Source organism: Sinocyclocheilus anshuiensis, unplaced genomic scaffold (assembly GCF_001515605.1).
Source record: "Sinocyclocheilus anshuiensis isolate Anshui unplaced genomic scaffold, SAMN03320099.WGS_v1.1 scaffold882, whole genome shotgun sequence".
Lineage (NCBI taxonomy): Eukaryota > Metazoa > Chordata > Actinopteri > Cypriniformes > Cyprinidae > Sinocyclocheilus > Sinocyclocheilus anshuiensis.
The window spans coordinates 284,048-306,007 of NW_015540910.1; the positions used below are offsets into that span (position 1 = coordinate 284,048).

The 21,960-nt window shown below is 33.1% G+C and overlaps 2 protein-coding genes across 3 annotated transcripts in view; both read left to right on the forward strand.

Annotated features, from left to right (window-relative positions):
* depdc4 (DEP domain containing 4) overlaps positions 1 to 3,040 on the forward strand; it is a 7,201-nt gene extending 4,161 nt beyond the window's left edge. The window contains exons 7-9 of the mRNA XM_016487163.1: positions 2,326 to 2,451; positions 2,559 to 2,637; positions 2,717 to 3,040. Coding sequence (XP_016342649.1) covers positions 2,326 to 2,451; positions 2,559 to 2,637; positions 2,717 to 2,916 — 405 coding nt within the window. The 3' untranslated portion in view covers positions 2,917 to 3,040. The remainder of the gene's footprint in view (positions 1 to 2,325; positions 2,452 to 2,558; positions 2,638 to 2,716) is intronic.
* Positions 3,041 to 6,273: 3,233 nt separating this feature from the next.
* The window catches only part of scyl2 (SCY1 like pseudokinase 2), a 27,355-nt gene continuing 11,668 nt past the window's right edge, over positions 6,274 to 21,960 (forward strand). Inside the window, exons 1-15 of one of the 2 annotated variants that reach the window (XM_016487161.1) lie at positions 6,274 to 6,411; positions 9,988 to 10,183; positions 11,293 to 11,450; positions 13,777 to 13,921; positions 14,536 to 14,685; positions 14,807 to 15,028; positions 17,024 to 17,140; positions 17,303 to 17,428; positions 17,987 to 18,163; positions 18,424 to 18,435; positions 19,396 to 19,518; positions 20,462 to 20,575; positions 20,689 to 20,821; positions 20,926 to 21,044; positions 21,183 to 21,283. In XM_016487161.1, the coding sequence (XP_016342647.1) occupies positions 10,007 to 10,183; positions 11,293 to 11,450; positions 13,777 to 13,921; positions 14,536 to 14,685; positions 14,807 to 15,028; positions 17,024 to 17,140; positions 17,303 to 17,428; positions 17,987 to 18,163; positions 18,424 to 18,435; positions 19,396 to 19,518; positions 20,462 to 20,575; positions 20,689 to 20,821; positions 20,926 to 21,044; positions 21,183 to 21,283 (1,874 nt within the window). In that variant the 5' untranslated portion in view covers positions 6,274 to 6,411; positions 9,988 to 10,006. The remainder of the gene's footprint in view (positions 6,412 to 9,987; positions 10,184 to 11,292; positions 11,451 to 13,776; positions 13,922 to 14,535; positions 14,686 to 14,806; positions 15,029 to 17,023; positions 17,141 to 17,302; positions 17,429 to 17,986; positions 18,164 to 18,423; positions 18,436 to 19,395; positions 19,519 to 20,461; positions 20,576 to 20,688; positions 20,822 to 20,925; positions 21,045 to 21,182; positions 21,284 to 21,960) is intronic. The other variant, XM_016487162.1, reaches the window with a different exon arrangement.

Sequence of the window (21,960 nt, forward strand, 5' to 3'; positions counted from 1 at the left end):
TATATGAATTATTTGTTTTGGTTAAAATCAAAAGAGCAATAAATTAATTATATAATTTATATTAAATATATAATATTTAATTAATGTATCTTTTTTGTTACTTTTTAATTTATTTACTGTTGCTTATTTATTTTATTTATAGAAAAAGATAAAGATAAATGTAGTTCTCTGATCAATTTTCCCTCTAATCAATTTATATTCCTCTATAAATGTATATACCGTATTTACACTTTTGGGGTTCATACTCAAAAAAAAATTAAGTGAATTATTAGGAATTTATCCTAAAATATTTTTTAGAAGACTGAATTCTTTTTTTTAATGAATACAAATTAATGCATTATTATTAATTGTACAATGCATAATTATGTATTAATAATTATACAATTATATTATTATACATTACTGTACAAACGTCTCTTTTGCTTACCAAGGTTACGTTTATTTTATTAAAAAAAAAAAAAAATACAGTGAAAACAGTCATGTTGTGAGATATTGTTACACTTTAAAATATTCCTAGTTTTCATTTTTTAAATATATTTTAAAATGTAATTTATTCCTTTGAGGGCAAAGCTGAATTTTCAACATCATTTCTCCAGTCATCAGTGTCACATGATCCTTCAGAAATCATTCCAATATGCTGATTTGATGCTTAAAAAACATAATTCTTATCATTATCAATGTTAAAAACAGTTGTGCTGCTTAATATTTTAGTGAAAGCCATAAATACGTTCTTTTTAGGATTCTTTGATAAATGCACCATTCAAAAGAACAGCAATTAATTCAAAATAGAATGTTCCTTGTAACAATGCAAGCCTTTTCTGTCAATTTTCACCGATTTGATGCGTCCTTTCTGAATAAAAGTATCATTTGTTTAAAAAAAAGAAATTTGTTGTACTGACTCCAAACTTTTAAACTGTAGTGTAAATGTTTCTAGTAACTGTAAATGAAATTCACAGCCTAAATTTTCACTTAAAATGTAGGGAGTTTATCCAAGTCGCTGGGGTATATTTGTAGCAAAAGCCAAAAATACATTGTATGGGTCAAAATTATCGATTTTTCTTTTATGCCAAAATTATTAGTATATTAAGTAAAGATCATATTCCATGAAGATATTTTGTAAATTTCTTACTGTAAATATATCAAAACTTCATTTTTGATTAGTAATGTGCATTGCTAAGAACTTTTTATTACCACACACTGCTCTTAAGACTTCTATGAATTTCCCAAATCCACGTGAGGAACATAAAGTCTTCCTTCTTCTTTCATTATGAAAGCTCTTCAAAATAAGTCAGACATTAAACTTTCTAACAGAAATTGCAGGTATGTCAGAGTAGTTGAGAGCTTTGAGTTTTCTTTTCAGTCTGATGAAGATTGATGGAGATCTGTATTTTATTTTCAAGGAACAATGAATAATACTTCAAGACATGTTGTGCGTGAGAAAATCATATGATAATTTGACTGTTTCTTAATAAAGCTGTAATTTCTGTCAATTTACAGGTTAACTGCAGAAATATTATAATCATAAAGCAATTATAATGGATTCCTATTGTCAGTCTTCATCCTATTATCACTTTCATTATGCACACTTTTGCACAACTATATTTATTTGCAACAACAGGCCAATATTGCAGAAAATGGAGTGTACATGGGCTTGATTCACCCATATTGACATCATTGCTATTTAAACTTGAAATGATCTACTTTCGATTTTGCAATGAAGTTTCCATCTATTTGTTTAGCAAATAATAAAAGTCACACATAGCAACTCGGACCGAGCGTTTTGATTGGACGAACATTTCTTGGTACTACGCCTTCCACAGAATATATAAATACAGATAAACACATTTAGACCACTTAACTTAATGATTGCTATCATGATGTGAAGAGACTTTCAACCAGCATAACAAAAAATGTTTCTGAAGACAAACACCTATTGCACCTTTAAGTAAAGATCATGTTCCATGAAGATATTTTGTAAATTTCCTAGCATAAATATATCAAAACTTCATTTTTGATTAGTAATGTGCATTGCTAAGAACTTCATTTGGACAAATTTAAAGGCGATTTTCTCAGTATTTGGATTTTTTTGCACCCTCAGATTTCAGATTTTCAAATAGTTGTATCTAGGCCAAATATTGTCCTATCAAACCATACATCAATGGAAAGCTTATTTATTCAGCTTTCAGATGATATATCAATCTCAATTTTGAAAAATTGACCCTTATGACTGGTTTTGTGGACCAGGGTCACATATGGTTGAATTTAGGAAAAATGTGTAAATGAATGATGTAAATGAACAGGCTCTTTACATGTGTGTTCAAACAGATTGAGAACCGGGCTTTGGTTAGCAAGACGTTTGTGAAGGCTGTGATCCAGAGTAAAGAAATGACTCGTGTCCAGTGTGAGCCACTGCTGCTGTTCCTCATGGATAATCACACACAACTCTTTAAGGTACGACCGTTTTACTTATACAGGTGCATCTCAATAAATTAGAATGTCATGGAAAAGTTGTACATTGTCTCTTAAAACATTTAATCCTTTATCTTTCCTATATCTAGACACCATTATCATTGATTGAGGCTGTGAGGAAGACACTACAAACCGTGCAGCAAGGGAGGGATCTAGATAATGTAGCACGTAAGTTCGCTTCCAATCTCACTAATAAAACTGATTTCCGCATTGATTTGATTGAACATTTCCTGTTTTGCCTTTGCAGTGTTTACGTTCTGCCAGCGGGTGTCGCTCCAGCAGTATGAGGGTAACAAAGATAAAGCCACTCTGGACAGTTTGAAGCAGTTAATGCATCATATCGCTCACAGTGACGGCCTGTCCGTCAAACAGAAGAGACGACTGGCCAAACAGTTCCAGAAACATCACCCAGGGATTTTCCTCCAGCACTTCTTTTCTTCATTCTAGAAACACTGGATAAAAATAGTCTTGTCAGTCCGAGAATGCTTTTATTATTCTGGGTTATAGAAGTATACCAGGTAGAGATGTTTGTTAAAGAGATAGTTCACCCAAAAATGAAACTTCTGTCATTAAGTACTTCCAAACCTGTAAGACCTCCGTTGGTCTTCGGAACACAAATTAAGATGTTTTTGATGGAAACTGCTAATCACTACTGTGCACTACATAGATTTCATCAGGTGAGTGAATATGCTGTTTTCATGAGCTTTGAAAAGGCAGCATCTTCTTGAACATGTAGAATTACTTGAATTGTGTGAAATGCTCAGGTTTTTTAAAAAGCTATTAGAAATAGTTTTAGCTGCACTTGAAATTGAGAAATAGATAACTATGCCTTAGAGGTAGAGATTTGAATTATGCTCTTTTTAGGTGAAAGGATCACTTATTTACTTTTTTTTGCAATGACTGTGAGCACAGATGATTTAAATTAATATTGCTCTGCATAAGTTTCAACTTCTGATTTTTGTGGATTTGTATTGGAAAAATGTAGCATAGTATGGTGCTACTGTGTAGGTATGAGGTGTAATTATTCAGAAAGACAAAGGGAAGTTTAATTGCTAAAATTATTTTAACTCCTAAAATAATGATCATGAATGGGGTTGGGTATCGTTTGAATTTGATCAATTCCGATTCTTATCGATTCTAATGCTGCGTTCAAGTCCTCCTGGGACGTTCGTACTTACGAGTTGACAAGTCGTAATTATGACGTCAGGTGCGTTCAAGTCAGTTTAGTCGGCACAAGATGGCGGTGTGCCTTCTTTTAATAAATTACAAGAAAATACAACAGGGTCTGTTAACTCTGCTTATAGAAAATGAAGCGCAAAGAATTCGCATCAGGTGTGTTTTGCGTTTTTAATAATGCGTTTCAACAAATGCTAAAATACAGAGATTAAAAAAAGCTGTTAGCTAAATGCAACATGCAACATGGCAAATCAAAAACATTTTCACCTATAGGTGCAAAAATGATAGCATTTTTTTTTACTTGGATTTCATTAACTAGCTGCGTAACAAGAACATGACCAATTTAAGTTTATAGGACAACTAAACTATAAGTACTTCCAAACCTGTAAGACCTCCGTTGGTCTTCGGAACACAAATTAAGATGTTTTTGATGGAAACTGCTAATCACTACTGTGCACTACATAGATTTCATCAGGTGAGTGAATATGCTGTTTTCATGAGCTTTGAAAAGGCAGCATCTTCTTGAACATGTAGAATTACTTGAATTGTGTGAAATGCTCAGGTTTTTTAAAAAGCTATTAGAAATAGTTTTAGCTGCACTTGAAATTGAGAAATAGATAACTATGCCTTAGAGGTAGAGATTTGAATTATGCTCTTTTTAGGTGAAAGGATCACTTATTTACTTTTTTTTGCAATGACTGTGAGCACAGATGATTTAAATTAATATTGCTCTGCATAAGTTTCAACTTCTGATTTTTGTGGATTTGTATTGGAAAAATGTAGCATAGTATGGTGCTACTGTGTAGGTATGAGGTGTAATTATTCAGAAAGACAAAGGGAAGTTTAATTGCTAAAATTATTTTAACTCCTAAAATAATGATCATGAATGGGGTTGGGTATCGTTTGAATTTGATCAATTCCGATTCTTATCGATTCTAATGCTGCGTTCAAGTCCTCCTGGGACGTTCGTACTTACGAGTTGACAAGTCGTAATTATGACGTCAGGTGCGTTCAAGTCAGTTTAGTCGGCACAAGATGGCGGTGTGCCTTCTTTTAATAAATTACAAGAAAATACAACAGGGTCTGTTAACTCTGCTTATAGAAAATGAAGCGCAAAGAATTCGCATCAGGTGTGTTTTGCGTTTTTAATAATGCGTTTCAACAAATGCTAAAATACAGAGATTAAAAAAAGCTGTTAGCTAAATGCAACATGCAACATGGCAAATCAAAAACATTTTCACCTATAGGTGCAAAAATGATAGCATTTTTTTTTACTTGGATTTCATTAACTAGCTGCGTAACAAGAACATGACCAATTTAAGTTTATAGGACAACTAAACTAAATTTAAACAAAAATTTACCGTCAACTACAGACGTTGCATCCATCGATTCCGCCATGTTTCTCATTGACACGCCCCCAACTCGGAAACTCGGGGCTTAAAGAAAATTTCGAGTTTCCCACTCGTAATAACGACTTTGTGGTGACGTCCATGTGCGTTCAACTCGTAAATACGATCTATCTGACATGACTTGAACGCACCCTCAGTTTCGATTCCAATGTGGTAAAAAAAAATAGAGGATATCAAACATATTTATTCTGTGTCTCTTTACAAAACATTTAATTGCTTCTGAATACCTTGAACAAAAATCAGCCGGCTACATACATTTTTATTTATTTTTTTAATGGATGTGGTTTTCTCACAATTCTGAAGAAAAAAAAACATTAGGCAACTAAACGAAATCTCATGGAATTTATAAATGAAATGATTCAATGACTCACTCAAGATTTACTTGTTTCATGGATGAATCAGTGTTTTTGAATGAATCTCTTGAATGAATGATTCGAAGACAAATACATTTTAAACAGCCCCTTTTTGCCACCTAAAAAAAAGATTGATAGGCAGAATTGAATTTTTTATTTTACAACAAGTGTCTGATTCTGGAATTGGAATTGATTTTCGATTTCCAACCCAAATAATAAATGCACTGGATTAATTGTGGGTTTTTCATATTGATGGTATTTATTAATAAGTAATTGAACAAAGTGAATTGCATACTGGTACTGATTATTACTTACAAATTATTGTAATTGCATTATATAGATTTTTTTAGATGCACTTTAATTTTCTGATATTTTAAACTCATTAAAATGCATTCAAATTCTCATTCTGACTCTTATTTACTAAAAAAAAAAAAAAATGCTTTATACAGGGGTGTCCAGGCCTGCTCCTGGAGGGCCAGTGTCCTGCAGAGTTTAGCTTCAACCCCAATTAAACACCTGAACAAGCTAATCAAGATCTTACTAGCGTACTAAAAACTTCCAGGCAGATGTTTTGAGGCAAGTTGGAGCTAAACTCTGCAGGACAGTGGCCCTCCAGGACTGAGTTAATGTTTCTGAAATATACAAAGTGATCAGGTTTGAACGATATCCAGTGGGGTTTCATTAGGCAAGATGAATATAAGGTTTTGAAGGGCAAATAATAGCTTTATTATTATTAAGACACGGTATTAGGGTCTCAAAATGAAATAAAATAAACATCAGCAAAAGATGATAGTTAAAAGCGAGTCAGTCCATAGCTAATATTTTGAAAATCAGGACTTTTATCAGCGCTCATTCAGTAAGGTTAGCTGCTGAAGCGGAATCTCTCGGGTGTTTTGATGAAGTGTCATGGAGGCTGTTAGCCACCAGCACTGCTGACGGTTTTGTTACCGTCTAAATCCTGCTTTTAATCACTCAGTCTCACTGTCAGCGCCTCTAGTGTAAAGGTAAGACTGAAGTCTCTGTGTTTATGAGCTGGATATTTATTCTGAAACTCTATTCCGCGGTTATTGATCAGTTCTGTGTTGTGACGCTTCACTCCATTAGCTTTAGCCTGTTAGCTCAGCTTATGTCGTGTTTTATTATATATTCGCACTGTGAAGGTAATAATATGTCTCCGTTTCAGTTCATTTCTCATAGATAGCACTTTGAGGTTTTGTTGCCTTGAGAAACACAAGTGATATTTACATTGATAGTTAAACGTCTCTGGCTGTGTCTCCAAACCTACTGACAGCATTTTGGGCATCATATATAATTCAAGCTACGTTTTCTTATTTGGTTTCAGTTAAGTTTATTCCGTCAGTAATGAGTAGAGTTAACTTGTTTCACTGAATCTCAATCTGTCAGGTGCTCATTCATAAAATATGTTAAATAAGTCACACTTTTCCTTATGACGGCGCTGTGATTTCCGTCTGACAAACACAGAAATGAATAATAATGATCTCAATAATAAAAAAAAATATAATGTTAGTATATGATATATAATGATAATATATAATTATATCAATAAAATTACTAATATTCAAAATGATTCAGCCTTTTATGATGTCCTGGTTTAAGTTCAGTCTAACTAATTTATGATTAAATGTGGTAATTCTGTAGTAGTTGCCTAATTTCTTCTTTTAGTCAGTGGTATTTTAGTATAATTGGTTTACTGTTATATTTTTGTGGGTAACACTTTACAATAAGTTTCATTAGTTAACTACTTTAACATGAGCTAAGAATGAACAATACTTCTACAGCATTTATTAATCTTAGTTCATGTTAATTGCAACATTTACTAATGAATTATTCAAATTAAAAGTTGTGCTTGTTAAAGGGGTCATATGATGCTTTTTTTTAAAGATCATTATTTTGTGTATTTGGTGTAACAGAATATGTTGGAACTAACACTAACTAATGGAACCTTATTGTAAAGTGTTACCGTTTTGTTTTATTTTGAATTATTTACAATTTTTGAATTTTATAATTTATTCATTGTGAACAAAAACTTTCTATCGTAATTATTTTAATATTATAATGCCGTTTTTATGGTTTTAGTTAACGATCATAATCTAATAGTACTTCCTACCATTTGACAGAGTACTTTCTATAGTAATTACAGTGTATTATGCATAATTACAAGCCATTAATACTAACCTTAGAATAAGTACGTTAATTAATATTACTCTGTATTAATTCAAGTAATTACACTGTAACAAAGACATCTTAAAGTGTAATCATTGATGTGTTTAGACAAGAGCTTTCATTTTCTTTTTTCAATTATTATTATTGTTACGTTTTCAAAGTTTTATTCGTCTTTTTTTTTAGTTCGTTTAACATCATGGTAAACAATTATTATTATTATTAACCAATAATAATAAGTAAATAATAATAGATGTTGATTTATTAGTATTATTATTTATTACAAATTGGTCAGGGTTAATTTTTACATTTGACATTTTTTATGGTACTAATCTATTTTGTGTCTGTGTGCATGAGTGTGAGTGTGTGTGTGTTTTCTGCTTAAAATCCAGCCAGCTAAATCCAGAGCCAAATTAAAGGGATAGTTCACCCAAAAATGAAAATTTGTTGTTTATCTGCTTACCCCAGGGCATCCAAGATGTAGGTGACTTTGTTTCTTCAGTAGAACACAAACGAAGATTTTGAACTCAAACCGTTGTACACAAACAAAACTAAATTAAACCCTGCGGCTCGTGACGATACATTGATGTGTAAAGATACAAAACAATCAGTCTGTGCAAGAAACTGAACAGTATTTATATAGTTTTTTACGTCTGATTTTCACCGCAATGTCCGAACTGTCCTGAGCGTGTCCTGAGCGCGTTCAACAGCCGACACCTATCTCTCAAGTGGACCATTGACACTCCTAATTGAGATTGTAGATAAAGTGTCAATGGTCCACTTGAGAGATAGGTGGCGGTAATGCATTTATAAGTCTGTGATCCACCGTAAGGCAAGAAGAAGAAGACATGTCATGCGCCAGCTGTTGAACGCGCTGAGGACAGACAGTTCGGACATTGCGGTGAAAATCAGAGGTAAAAAATTATATAAATACTGTTCAGTTTCTAGCACAGACCGATCGTTTCGTGTCTTTACACATCAATGTATCGTCACGAGCTGCAGGGTTTAATTTGGTTTTGTTTGTGTATGTTTTGTTGACTCTCAAAGCCGTGATTCCTCCAGGCATGACGAAGCGGATATCGTCCTCTTTTGGAAGCCCAAACATAGTAGTTTCGCTTTCACAACGAAAACACAACGTCTTCACGACATGGCGGCAGCAACAACAATACTACAGCGAGAATAAAAATTACGCCGCCTTTCTTTGCGTGAACATTTGGGCGGCGTTATGCAAATCTTCCCACATCGTGACGTAGACATGTGGGGGCGTGTTAGAACGAGCCGTTTTAGGTAGGCGTGGTTGACGCTTAACTTTTAAATGTCTTAGCAGTGTACTCATCGGTATAATTAAATTCGTCAAGTTTAAGACAAGACAATTCAGCGGTTTGTAAAAAATTCAACACAGTTCTCTTTGTTGATGGATTGATATTTAATTTGTTAAGAGCCAGTTCACCCCAAAATTATTCACTTGTTACAAAGCTGTATGCAGTTCTTTCTTCTGTGGAGCACAAAAATAGATGTTATTGAAAAAAGTTTCAGTTTGGTTTGTACATGGTATGAAATTCAGTGGGCTCAAATGTGCATCCCTTTGTTTTGTACAGACATTTTTGTGATTTGAACAAATCCTGAACTGTCAAACTAGGTATAAAACTCATCCAGTGTTATTTTAGTACGATTGACATTATTATAATCATTTTTATTAATGTTTTGAATTAGCTTTTATTGTCATACTTCATTTTAATTTGAAAAAAGTTTAGTAATTTATTTATTTAATATGTATTTAATTTTATTTATTTCCCATTATTAGTTTATGTATTTCCCATTAGTAGTTTTAGTGCTTCAATCTAAACTAATTGGAAATACTGCAGTGAATTTACATTTCTAATATATATACAGTGGGTACGGAAAGTATTCAGACCCCCTTAAAATTTTCACTCTGTTATATTGCAGCCATAAAACTTAATTTATTAGTAGTAATATGCATTGCTAAGAACTTAATTTGGACAAATTTAAAGGTGATTTTCTCAATATTTAGATTTTTTTTGCACTCTCAGATTCCAGATTTTCAAATAGTTGTATCTCGACCAAATATTGTCCTATCCTTACATCAATGGAAAAATTATTTATTTATCTCAATTTCGAAAAATTTACCCTTATGACTGGTTTTGTGGTCCAGGGTCACATATGTTATGTTATGTTATGTTATGTATATGCTATATTCTATTTAATTTTATTTCAGCTTTATTTCAATTAGCAATTTTTTTTTATATATATATTTGTATTTTTAGTTAATAACAAAAACCCTAAACTCATCAAATTCGCTGTCTTTGTCCTACAGGAAGCGTGACAACATGATGAAATAACTCTTAAAGCCTATGTCCTGTTTCTACTTCCTGTTGCAGGTTGACAGCCCGTAGAACCATGGAGTCCATGCTCAATAAACTAAAGAGCACCGTCACCAAGGTGACAGCTGATGTGACCAGTGCTGTCATGGGCAACCCTGTCACGCGGGAGTTCGAGGTGGGCCGACATATCGCCAGCGGGGGTCCAGGAATGAGCTGGAGGATCTACAACGGCACCAAAAAATCCACCAAACAGGTGTGTGGGTTATTTATTACAGTCACTTCTGTTAGTCTTTTTCATGTATACAGTATCACATATAATATGACATGATCACGTTTGATGTTGGTAAGTTGTTTGCAGTGAAAGAGGAAGTATTTAACCTAGAAAATGCACAGCACAGTTTTTTGAATGATGTAATTGTCATGACTTTACAGAATGTTCACTTGCTGTATCAGGGCAGTTCTTGCTTCCTCGCATTGCCACAATCTTGCGTTTGTTGATCACGTACATGTGTTTTTAAATGAATTCGTAGCCATCAAAATAAAATAGTTTAGATGGCTAATACAGATTTTGTTTGAAATTGTAAATGATTTGTGGTAGTCTTGGAAGCGTCATTTAGAATGGGTTGAGTTTTTAATAAATAAATGTAATGTGTAATTATATGTTGAATGTACATATGTACAGATATTTTTGCAAAGTGAAAAATTCTACTTTTGTCGAATGTACAGATATTATTGCAAAATTAATATGAATGTAAATCTTTTTCTATATATTATTTGTTGAATTTGCAGATGTACAGATAGTTTTGCAAATTAAATATAAATCGAAATATTTTTTATAAATTAATGTTGAATATACAGATAAACCGATATTATTTCAAAATAAATATAAATTTAAATATTTCTAAATAAGTTTTGCAAATGAAATGTAAATCTAAATATTTCTATAAATTAATGTTGAATGTACAGATAAACCGATATTATTTCAAAATAAATATAAATTTAAATATTTCTAAATAAGTTTTGCAAATGAAATGTAAATCTAAATATTTCTATAAATTAATGTTGAATGTACAGATAAACCGATATTATTTCAAAATAAATATAAATTTAAATATTTCATGAATTTGTTTGCAAAATAAATATAAATGTACATTTTATGAATTATTTGTTGGAATTGATTAATAAATACAGTTTTGATTTAATTTCATTTAGGTTCTTTGTTAGAATGTATGTATTTTATTTTATTTAGTTTGAATTTATGTATGTATTTTATTTTGTTTTATTTTTGTGTGTGTGTGTGTGTGTGTGTGTTCAGCCGTTATCTATTGACACTGCTACAAATTTGCTTTCTGTTTCCCCCAGGAAGTGGCAGTCTTTGTGTTCGATAAGAAGATCATTGATCGCTATCAGAAGTTTGAGAAGGATCAGATCATTGATTCACTGAAGAAAGGAGTTCAACAACTGACGCGATTACGACATCCGCGCCTCCTCACGGTTCAGCACCCACTGGAGGAGTCCAGGTGACAACTTGCTGTGACACAGACTGTGTTTTAAAACCTAGTGAGCTGTCTACATGGACAGCATTTTGCCCAGCTTAGATGAATATGCATATGATGCCCAAAAATTTTTTTCTAGGTCAGCTCATTACTTTTTGAACAAAGCCAGTGTTATCATCACTGCACTTCATTTTTTATCCACTTTGATTTATTTTTGCTTTGATTTATGGAATAAAACTGATATGAAGCTTCAGAAGCAAAGAATCTACTCTCGGTAAAAGAGTTCAGAGCTTTTTCTTTATTTAAGATTTGGCTCCTGTGCTGCTACAATCAATATGTGTCTGTGTGGATGCATGAGATCAAAAGCAGCAGTTCGTCTGTGGAAAATCTCTCCTGAATAATACATGGATCTCTTAGGAGATGTGAGACTTAAGCTCCATTCCAGAATCTAGTCTTGCTGTCTACAGTCTACATGTTATCTTCACTAAACACGATGCAATAAGATTCCAGGACAAGCAATTTGTCTGTTCACACCAGACGCGACAAAGCTACAAGACACAGCCAAACCAGTTACAAAACACATACACGTGCAATGAAATAGATAAGTACATAATCAAATGAATAAAATTAAGTAGTTTAAATTGTTAAAAAAATACAATTAATAAAATCCTTGTCATGAAATCATCTTGTTTGTTGATGTAGAGTTCACAAAGTTGGACGTACTTGTGTCCTTATTGACCTTTTTTAACTATTAATGCTTTTTTTCTCTATCACATATTTTAGTAATCATGCTATTGCATATTTTAGTAGTCACATAAATTACATATCATTCAAAAGCTTAAAATTCATCCTCTGAAAAGTGTTTTGAAATCTGTATTGAAATGGTACTTTAAATTCTTTTAGCGGGCTCCTCCCCCTAGTGGGTGGTGTCAGGTGTCATATTACAAAATTTGATACAGTATTTTATAATCAAACCTTTTTGTAATTATGACAATATATATTGTTGGAAAGGTTTGTGTCTCAAGTTTGAGCTTTCACACGATTAATTACTACATAATATTGTGACAGAAGTGCTTAAATTTGTGACATGAAAATGCATCCAAAAATAAATAAATTCATTAAAGTTTGGGTGTCAACGGTGGCTATTTTTCATATGGAGTCTAAACAAAATCTCACAAGGAACCTCAATTTTTGTGATATCAACTTCAAATTTGGAACATAAGTATGTTCCAAATTTGAAGTTGATATCACAAAAATATATATATATGGCTAACTAAGTTATGTTCTGAATTTGAAGTTGATATCACAAAAAAAAAAATATATGGCTAAGTAAGTTATGTTCCGAATTTGAAGTTGATATCACAAAAATGGAGGTTCCTGTGAGATTTTCTTTAGACTCCATATGAAAAATAGCCACCGTTGACACCCAAACTCTAATGAATTTATTTATTTATTTATTTTTGGATGCATTTTCATGTCACACATTTAAGTACTTCTCTTAATTTAAGCACTTCTCTTAATCTTGGATATTTATTTGATATAAAATAGAAACATTTTAGAATAGTATGTTTTCTTTACAGTAAACTTAAATGTTTGCTGTCAGCTGCAACGTAGAGGAAATAGAAACCATTTATCCTATATATTATATACCATAATTCTGTGTTGGTAGTCATACTTCGCTATCATGCCTGGTTAGGATAAAAAAACATCTTGCATCAAAAGCAAATAGAATCTATTATAATCCGTGTTCACATACTATAGTAATAACTATACATTTTTAATTATCGTTCTAATTCTATTAGATTAGCAAAGTTTACAGCTATAACGATAATGACACAGAAGGACAATATAATTTGAAGCACTTTTTCAGAATGCTTTTCCTCCAGCTGATGAATGATAAATTCTTGATACTCTAAAATGTAAAGTTTTTGTACTGCATAAAATATTTTTAAAATCAAATTTTCCTTCACTTCCATGCTGCATCAAACCATCTTGCATGACAGATTTCATTGTAGTGCATTCTTGGATTGGTTTATTTAGTAAGTATGCATGTGATGCTGCTTTAGATTTTGGTCAAAATTAAGTATCTTAATTGCATTAATAACTGGATACATGTCTATGATGGGAAATAAAAAAAATGTTGCCTAGGTGGGCAGCTCACTATTTTTTGAAACAGACAATCAGTCTTTTACACAAACACTGGAAATATACAGAGAAAACGACTATGTATATTTGAAATGTGGCTCAGAAATGTCTCCAAGGTCACAAACACAACCAGTTCCTACTTTCTGTGCTTTTATCTGTCTGTCATTACTGTTCTCACTGGATGTCTTTGCCTCTTTATCTTTAGAGACTGTCTGGCGTTCTGCACAGAGCCTGTGTTTGCCAGTCTAGCGAATGTGCTCGGCCAGTGGGACAACCTCCCTAGTCCTGTTCCCACAGACATCAAAGAATACAAACTCTACGACGTTGAGACCAAATATGGCTTACTGCAGGTGAGGCCTTTCTTATACAGCTAAAAAGAGGTACTTTTTTTCTTTTGAGTTAGTAGAGCCTCCGTGTAAAAGTGATATGTCATCTCAAAGTGACAAGGAAAAAATCTGAAACTACAGCTCACACACATTTTAACCTAATAGTATAGCATATAATGCAATTTAACAAATACATTTTATTTTATTTCTTATATTATTATTATATTAAATGGTTGCTTTTTTGAAAAATATAAAACCGAAGGGTTTTTTCTTCATTATTTATTTGCAAATCTTTTTTTTTTTTTTTTTTTTTTTTTTTTTTCTGCAAATCTTTTTCCACATTATTTTATATAGGACCAAAAAAAATTCAGGATAATGCATCCAGATGTTTAACATGTTTTATTATATAATACAGTAATCAAAATAATTTAAATACTAAAAATTATTATTAAAAAAGTTACATTATTTAATAAACTTATAAAAATAGTACAATTAAAATAATGTCTATTAAATGTAAAAAAATATTATTTTACAAAATAACCTTTTTAAAGGCAGTGCAACAAGTACTGCCTTTTTGTTTTAGTTTTGTTCTAATGAAATATCTCTCTCTTTGTCTCTCTCTCCGTTTTCTCTCTCAGGTCTCAGAGGGTTTGTCGTTCCTCCACAGTGGGGTTAAAATGGTTCATGGTAACTTGTGTGCAGAGAACATCATCTTGAATAAGAGCGGAGCCTGGAAGATCATGGGTTTTGACTTCAGTATCTCCTCTAGTAACCCATCTGACGCTGAGGTTAGAAGCAGGCATTATTGTCTCTAAAGTCCTAGAGAACAGAAACAAAGCAATCAGAACATTCTTGGCTCTCTCTGTTGTCTGCTGTCTCTTAACATAGTTATGTATTTCTGCCTTTTAGCCCAAGTATGTTTGCAAAGAGTGGGACCCCAATCTGCCGCCTCTCTGCCTCGCGAACCCTGAATATGTGGCTCCTGAGTACATCCTGTCCGTCAGCTGTGACGCAGCCTCTGATATGTACTCACTGGGCGTATTGATCCACGCCGTGTTTAATGAAGGCAAGCCTGTCTTTCAGGTCAACAAGCAGGACATATTCAAGAGCTTCAGCCGACAACTGGACCAGGTGAAGAGTCCACACACAGCAATTTTAATGCAATGTTTTCCTGTTTTAAAGCACATTACCTTCGCATTTTGTTTGAAAAACAGTGTTTCACTGTAAACTAGTGCTATAGTAGTAATGTGGTACCCTAGCCTTAAAGGGTTTGTTCACCCAAAAATGAAAATGCTGTCATTAATTACTCACCCTCATGTTGTTCCAAACCCGCAAGACCTTCGTTTATCTTCATAACACAAATTAAGATATTTTTGATGCATTCCAAGAGCTCTCTGACACTCCCATAGACAGCAAGGATATTACCACGATCAACGCACAGAAACGTAGCAAGGACATCGGTAAAATAATCCATGTGACATCAGGGGTTCAACCGTAATTTTACAAAGCTAAGAGTAGGGCTGGACGATATAGCTAAAAAAAGTATCAATGATATAATGTTTCATATCGTTCGGTATCGATAATTATTGACATTTTTTCTAACCTTTTTTTAAAACAAAGAGCAATAGAAAAAAACTTTTAAATTTAACCACTGTATTTTTAAATTAACCCAATTTGAGACAAAAAACAAATATTTTTTCTTTTAGCAGTCAAACACAAAATAAAAATTAAACATATCTAATTTCTAATGTTTTATATGCAGATTAAATAGGTCTGAAGGAAACTTTTGGCTTGTCTCCCGAAGCCACAGGAGGATGCAATGAGCAAAATAATGCAGCGCATTAAATTGCCAACGCAAAGGAAATAACTGTCTATAAAAAGAAAAACATGCATTACGTCTAAATTAACTCATATAAATCAAACATAATTTTGTAAATTGCATAAACAATTATGAACAAAACAGCATCATGTATTTATGCATTGTTTAATACAAAGAGCCGAATCGCCCATCACGCAGATTGCCTTTAAAAACATATGAGACGCAGTGAAACGGAATAAACCTCCACCAATTCGTGATGCGTTTTCTAAAAGTTTTTACTTTGTATGGCTTTCTATACATCTCTTGTGTGAGACGCGAGTACAGCAGTCATATTTGTCCGTCTAAAAAATGCGCTGAATATGCGTTCTGTGTGAATGGCTTAGTTTCGGTTTTAACCTAATCAAGATCTTCTCCGCATTGAGCTACTATATTTCTCTAACATTTTGAATGAATAACGCAGCAGCGTCGCGTCTCGTGGGCTAGACTTATAAAACATTCAAATGCAACAACGTCACTTACATCATCATCACCGCATCTCGCGCTCCACTAATGACACTCCCTGACGCACACCTAACATTCAAATGCAAATGTTTATTTTAAATTCGACTAATATTCTTTTTTTTTTTTATTCACAATCTCCTCATCACAGGCAGGCACAGCACTCATTTCAGCATGTGTTCGTGTTTGTGTGTGCTGTCTGCGTCACTCATAGCACGTGCCTATATCGTGCGCTTTATCGAACATTTTTTCTATCGTTATCGAAGAAGGTGTACCGTCGATAAGTATCGATACCGTTTTATCGCCCAGGCCTAGCTAAGAGAATGCTTTTTGTGCACAAAGAAAACAATAACATAATTTATTCAGCAATTCTTCTCCCCGAGTTACCGTCTTCCGCCATTTTGGCGAGTACTCCAGAACTTAATCAACGTAATCCACATTGTTTTCGTTCAACATGCGCGCGCTACTGAACATAAACAACGCTGATTACGTTCTGGTGTACTCTCCAAAATGGCAGAAGACGGTAACTCGGGGAGAAGAATTGCTGAATAAATGCCATAACATTTTATATATAATGTATTACAAATATTATATAGTGTTAAAAATTAATAGTATTAATAATTAAATAATGAATTTATCAACAATTAATTGGTAAATACCAATATAATAATTAAAATATCAATAATATATTTGGGTATACTGCCACAATATTCAGCTCTTGCTAGTTATCGTGCCCTAAAACATAATTATAGTATTGCGATAACCCTTAAATATGTGAATCTCATTCTGTTCCTCATTCTAATGTGTAGCTGAGCCATCTGAGTCCAGGATTATTGAGTCAGATCCCAGAGGAGGTCAGGGAACATGTGAAGATGTTGCTCAGCCTCACCTCAAACGTGCGTCCAGATGCAGATCAGATGACAAAGGTCAGATCTTACTGTCTTTGCCGATTTTCTTCTACTTTTTTTTTAAAAACATCTTTCTTTGAAGTATCTGTCCTGAAAGAGAATTACCATACATGATGTTAACATTATGGTTTAAGACTATGAGAGTGAAATTCTGACTTTTCAGTGTATGTGTGTGCACAGATTCCCTTCTTCGATGATGTTGGAGCGATGACCCTTCAGTACTTTGACTCGCTTTTCCAACGGGACAACTTACAGAAGTCTCAGTTCTACAAAAGTCTCCCCAAAGTTCTGCCCAAGTTGCCCAAGGCAAGAACAAACATTTGCAATATTTGAAGAAATTCAGCTCGAAAATGGAATTGAAAAGGAACACTTTTTTTAAAATTTGCAGTGTATTTAAATAGTGAAACTAGCAATATTATGATTGGATTGTGAAAAGTCGTTTTTGTATTTTATATATATTTGAATATTTATATAATAATATATCTGGTAACACTTTAGGAACCAATTCTCATTATTAACTAGTTGCTTATTAGCATGCATATTATTAACATATTGGCTGTTTATTAGTACTTATAAAGCACATATTCTGCATGAGCATATTCTACATGCCTAATCCTACCTAATACCTAAACTTAACAACTACCTTACTAACTAATAATAAGCAGCAAATGAGGAGTTTATTGAGGCAAATGTCGTAGTTTATGGTTTGTTAAATAGTGATAATTGGACCTTAAAACAAATGTGTGTCAATATTTGAGGTGTATGCCTGAAATAAATTTAAATGTCAGAGTCCAAAGTTCTGTGATGTTTTTGTTCATGTATTTTATGGCATTAAGTTAATTGCCTGTTGTTTTCTCTCCTCAGAGAGTGGTAGTATACAGAATCCTCCCGGCGCTCACGTCTGAGTTTGTGAATCCTGACATGGTTCCGTTCATTCTTCCAAATGTGCTGCTCATCGCTGAGGAGTGCACAAAGGAGGAATACGTCCGCCTCGTTCTCCCAGACCTCACCCCAGTTTTCAAACAGCAGGAGCCAGTACAGGTACACACACATACTACTGATGCATTCCCCATCCCACTCAAAGCATTCTGCACCAGTAAAATTAACCCATGTTATTAATCCAACCTAATGCAACACATTCCGCCTCCGCTCCACATACTAGCTGACATAATAGAGTACTAAGCTGACACTTAACCTTTCTGGCCCTGTCCGCACTTGGTGTGGACTTACAGTGGCTGCCACATGCCTGTGTAATCCATAAGGTTCAAATTTGTAATTTGTTTTCTCTTTCATGCTATCAGGCTAGCAACATGGTGAGTGAGGTTTGAACTTTTGTCTTTGTGGTAGTTTATTTCATCGTAATATTTATATTTAGTGCTGTCTAACAGTAAATCGCGATTAATCACATCCAAAATAAAAGTTTTTGTTTACATAATATATGTATGTGTACTGTGTATATTTATTATGTATATATAAAATACACACACGCAGTATATATTTTGAAAATATTTACATGTATATATTTATATTAATATAATTTAAATGATACATAAATCTATTTAATATATAAACATAAAATATTTTTCTGAAATATATACATGCATATGTGTGTATTTATATATACATAATAAATATACACAGTACACTCACATATTATGTAAACAAAAACTTTTATTTTGGACTTATGATAATATAAATTGTTAAATAAATTGATAATATAAATATAATTGCAATTAATCGTTTGACAGCACTATTTATATTATAATAAGTTTATATTTTTATTTATAGTATATTGGTTGCACTTGTTTGTTTCTACCGTTTGCACTGATCTTTTAATGTGGTTTTCATGATTATGTTTGGTTGTTGTTGTTTTTTGTTTTGTTTAGCTTTGTTTTGTTTAACATTGTTTTATTTTTTTTCTTCAAAGTTTATTTATAAAGCACTTTTAAAAACAACAAGTGTTTACCAAAGTGCTGTACAAGCATACTCAATTTAAAACAATAGACACATGAAAACAAACATAAGACCAACACAATCATAAAAACCTGCTCTCGTACGGTGTTAAAAGTTTTGAGATTAGATTTAAAAACAGAAAGTGTTTGGGCCTGCCTAACATGGAGAGTTGTTTTATTTTTTGTTTAGAGTTGTTTTCTTTTATTTTTAAATTTTTTTTTTGTGGTTTGTTTTGCTATCTTAGTTTTGTTTTTAGTTCTACGTGTTCATTTGTTGGCTCTTAGAAATCTTAGTTCCTTAATTCTCTTTCATGTATCCAGATTTTGCTGATATTTCTACAAAAGATGGACCTTCTTTTGACCAAAACGCCTCCTGAAGACATCAAGAACAGCGTTCTGCCCATGGTGTACAGAGCGGTGGAAGCCCCCTCTATTCAAATACAGGTGACCACACCATAAACTTGTTTGGATGAGAAAAATGTATTTGCTTATCAAGTTGTTTTATTAGTATTTTAATTGATAATCTTCAATAACTGTTAATTGTCCGATTGATGTATTTTAAGGCATCAATGTATTTTGACGCCTCAGTAGCTGAATCATTTATTTCAGACATTTGGGTATTTCAACATTTTAAAGTATAACAACTAGGGATGCACGATATTATCTGACCAATATCGGAATGGCCGATAATAAGTTTTATTATCGGCCGATAAGGAGTTTTAATTCCGCAGGGGGCGCTGTTGGCCTACTTCTAATAAAATGAAAGCAAAATACACAAATAATATTTAGACTGTGTTTCTAAATAAAAATAAAGCAGTAATTGATGCCATAAAATCATGAGTGTGTTTTGATTTAAAGGTCAGAATCTATAGCTTACATGAAAAAAAAAATCACAAACATGACACTTAAATTAAATAATTTTATATACACATTCATTAATGTGTAATATGTTGTATTTTTTTAAATAAATTATGAGCTCTAAAAGATTTTCAGAATTTGTACAACTCTTTTGCTTTAGACCATTTACAAATGTTAGATCTTAAAATAAAATGTTAAGGTTACCACTGCATCTTTCTGAAAAAAAAAATGCAGCATTTGAATATAGCTTACTTATAGTTCTTTTCAAATGTTCAGTGTACTGTCAGTATAAAAGAACTTCATTATTGTTTATTTAATTCTTATAAATAAGCTCTTGTTAAAAACTAGCCAAAATTAAAAAGAATTTACTTATAATTTCTGCACAGGAGAGACTTGGTGTTGTTTCCAAACAAAAGGAAATATATCAGTATCGGCATCAGCTATCGGCCAAAATGAGTTGAAAAATATCGGCAAAAATCCAATAACGTGCATCCCAAATAACAACTGTTTTTGTTCTTTTTCTAAACAGGAACTTTGTCTAAATATCATTCCCACGTTTGCCAATCTAATTGAGTACCCATCCATGAAGAATGCACTTATTCCTCGTATCAAATCTGCTTGTTTACAGACATCCTCACTAGCGGTTTGTGTCCTTATGCTTATTTTTTCAGTAACATAAGTGAATATCATTGATCAGTTTGGAAGAGTAGTTATTTGGTTTGTTTTTCTAAAGAAGATTACTTTCTCCTTTTTCAGGTGAGGGTGAACTCTTTGGTGTGCCTAGGCAAGATTCTGGAATACCTGGATAAATGGTTCGTCATTGATGAAATTCTACCATTCCTGCAACAAATTCCATCCAGGGAACCAGCTGTGCTCATGGGCATTCTGGGTAATTAATTTTGGCTCAAAATAACATAAAATCATCATTATATAGTAGTACTTACAACGTCTTTGTCAGTGTTCTTGTTTATTCCTTATTTGAAATATTTTTAGGCATCTACAAGTGCACTTTCACCCATAAGAAACTGGGCATCCCAAAAGAGCACCTGGCTGGAAAGAGTTTACCTCATCTGGTCTCACTTAGTATTGATAACAACCTTAACCTTAGCCAGGTGAGAACACACATTCTCTCTACACATAAACTGTTCTTGTTCATCCACAGAATATGAACTTGATTCAGTGTCACTTCAGCTCAGTTGTATAGATTCTGTTCACACATTTTAAAACTGTTTTGTGTCTCTGTGTTTCAGTTTACCTCTTTCATGGCTGTGATCAGGGAAATGATGAATCGCATGGAGGCGGAGCATAAGACCAAATTAGAGCAGTTGCACATCATGCAGGAGCAGCAAAGGTTCCATTTCAGTTATTTCTCTGTTATTGTTTATTCCTTCTTAAAATGCAGTTTTATTAATAAAAAGATTCTGTTTTTGCATTTACAAGACAGCAGTGAGATTCTACATCGAGTTGTTCACATTCTTAGATTTTGCTGTCTGTTAAAGGGGTCATATGATGCGATTTCAAGTTTTCTTTTCTCTTTGGTGTTACAAGCTGTTTGTGAATAGATAAGATCCCTAAAGTTGCAAAGACTAAAGTCTCAAAACCAAAGAGATATTCTTTATCAAAGTTAAGACTCGTCCATGCCCTTCTAAAACGCCTCGTTCAAACACACCCCCACGTCTACGTCACTGTGTGGGAAGATTTGCATAACACCGCCCAAATGTTCACACAAAGAAAGAAGGTGTACTTTGATTTTTGCTGTAGTATTGTTGTTGCTGCTGCCGCTGTGTCATGGAGACGCTGTGTGTTTTGTTGCGAAAGCAAAAATACTTTGTTTGGCCTTTCAAAAGAGGACACAACTAGAAATCAGTGGTTAAGTTGTATTTACAACACTGTTCCAGAACAGTTCAAACCAAATATTCAGATGTGTGCAGCGCATTTTACAGAGGACTGTTTCCTGATCCTGGTAGAGCAGACTACAATGCCGGCTGTTCTGACTCACAGCCTGTAAGTATGTTTTCATATTTAAAG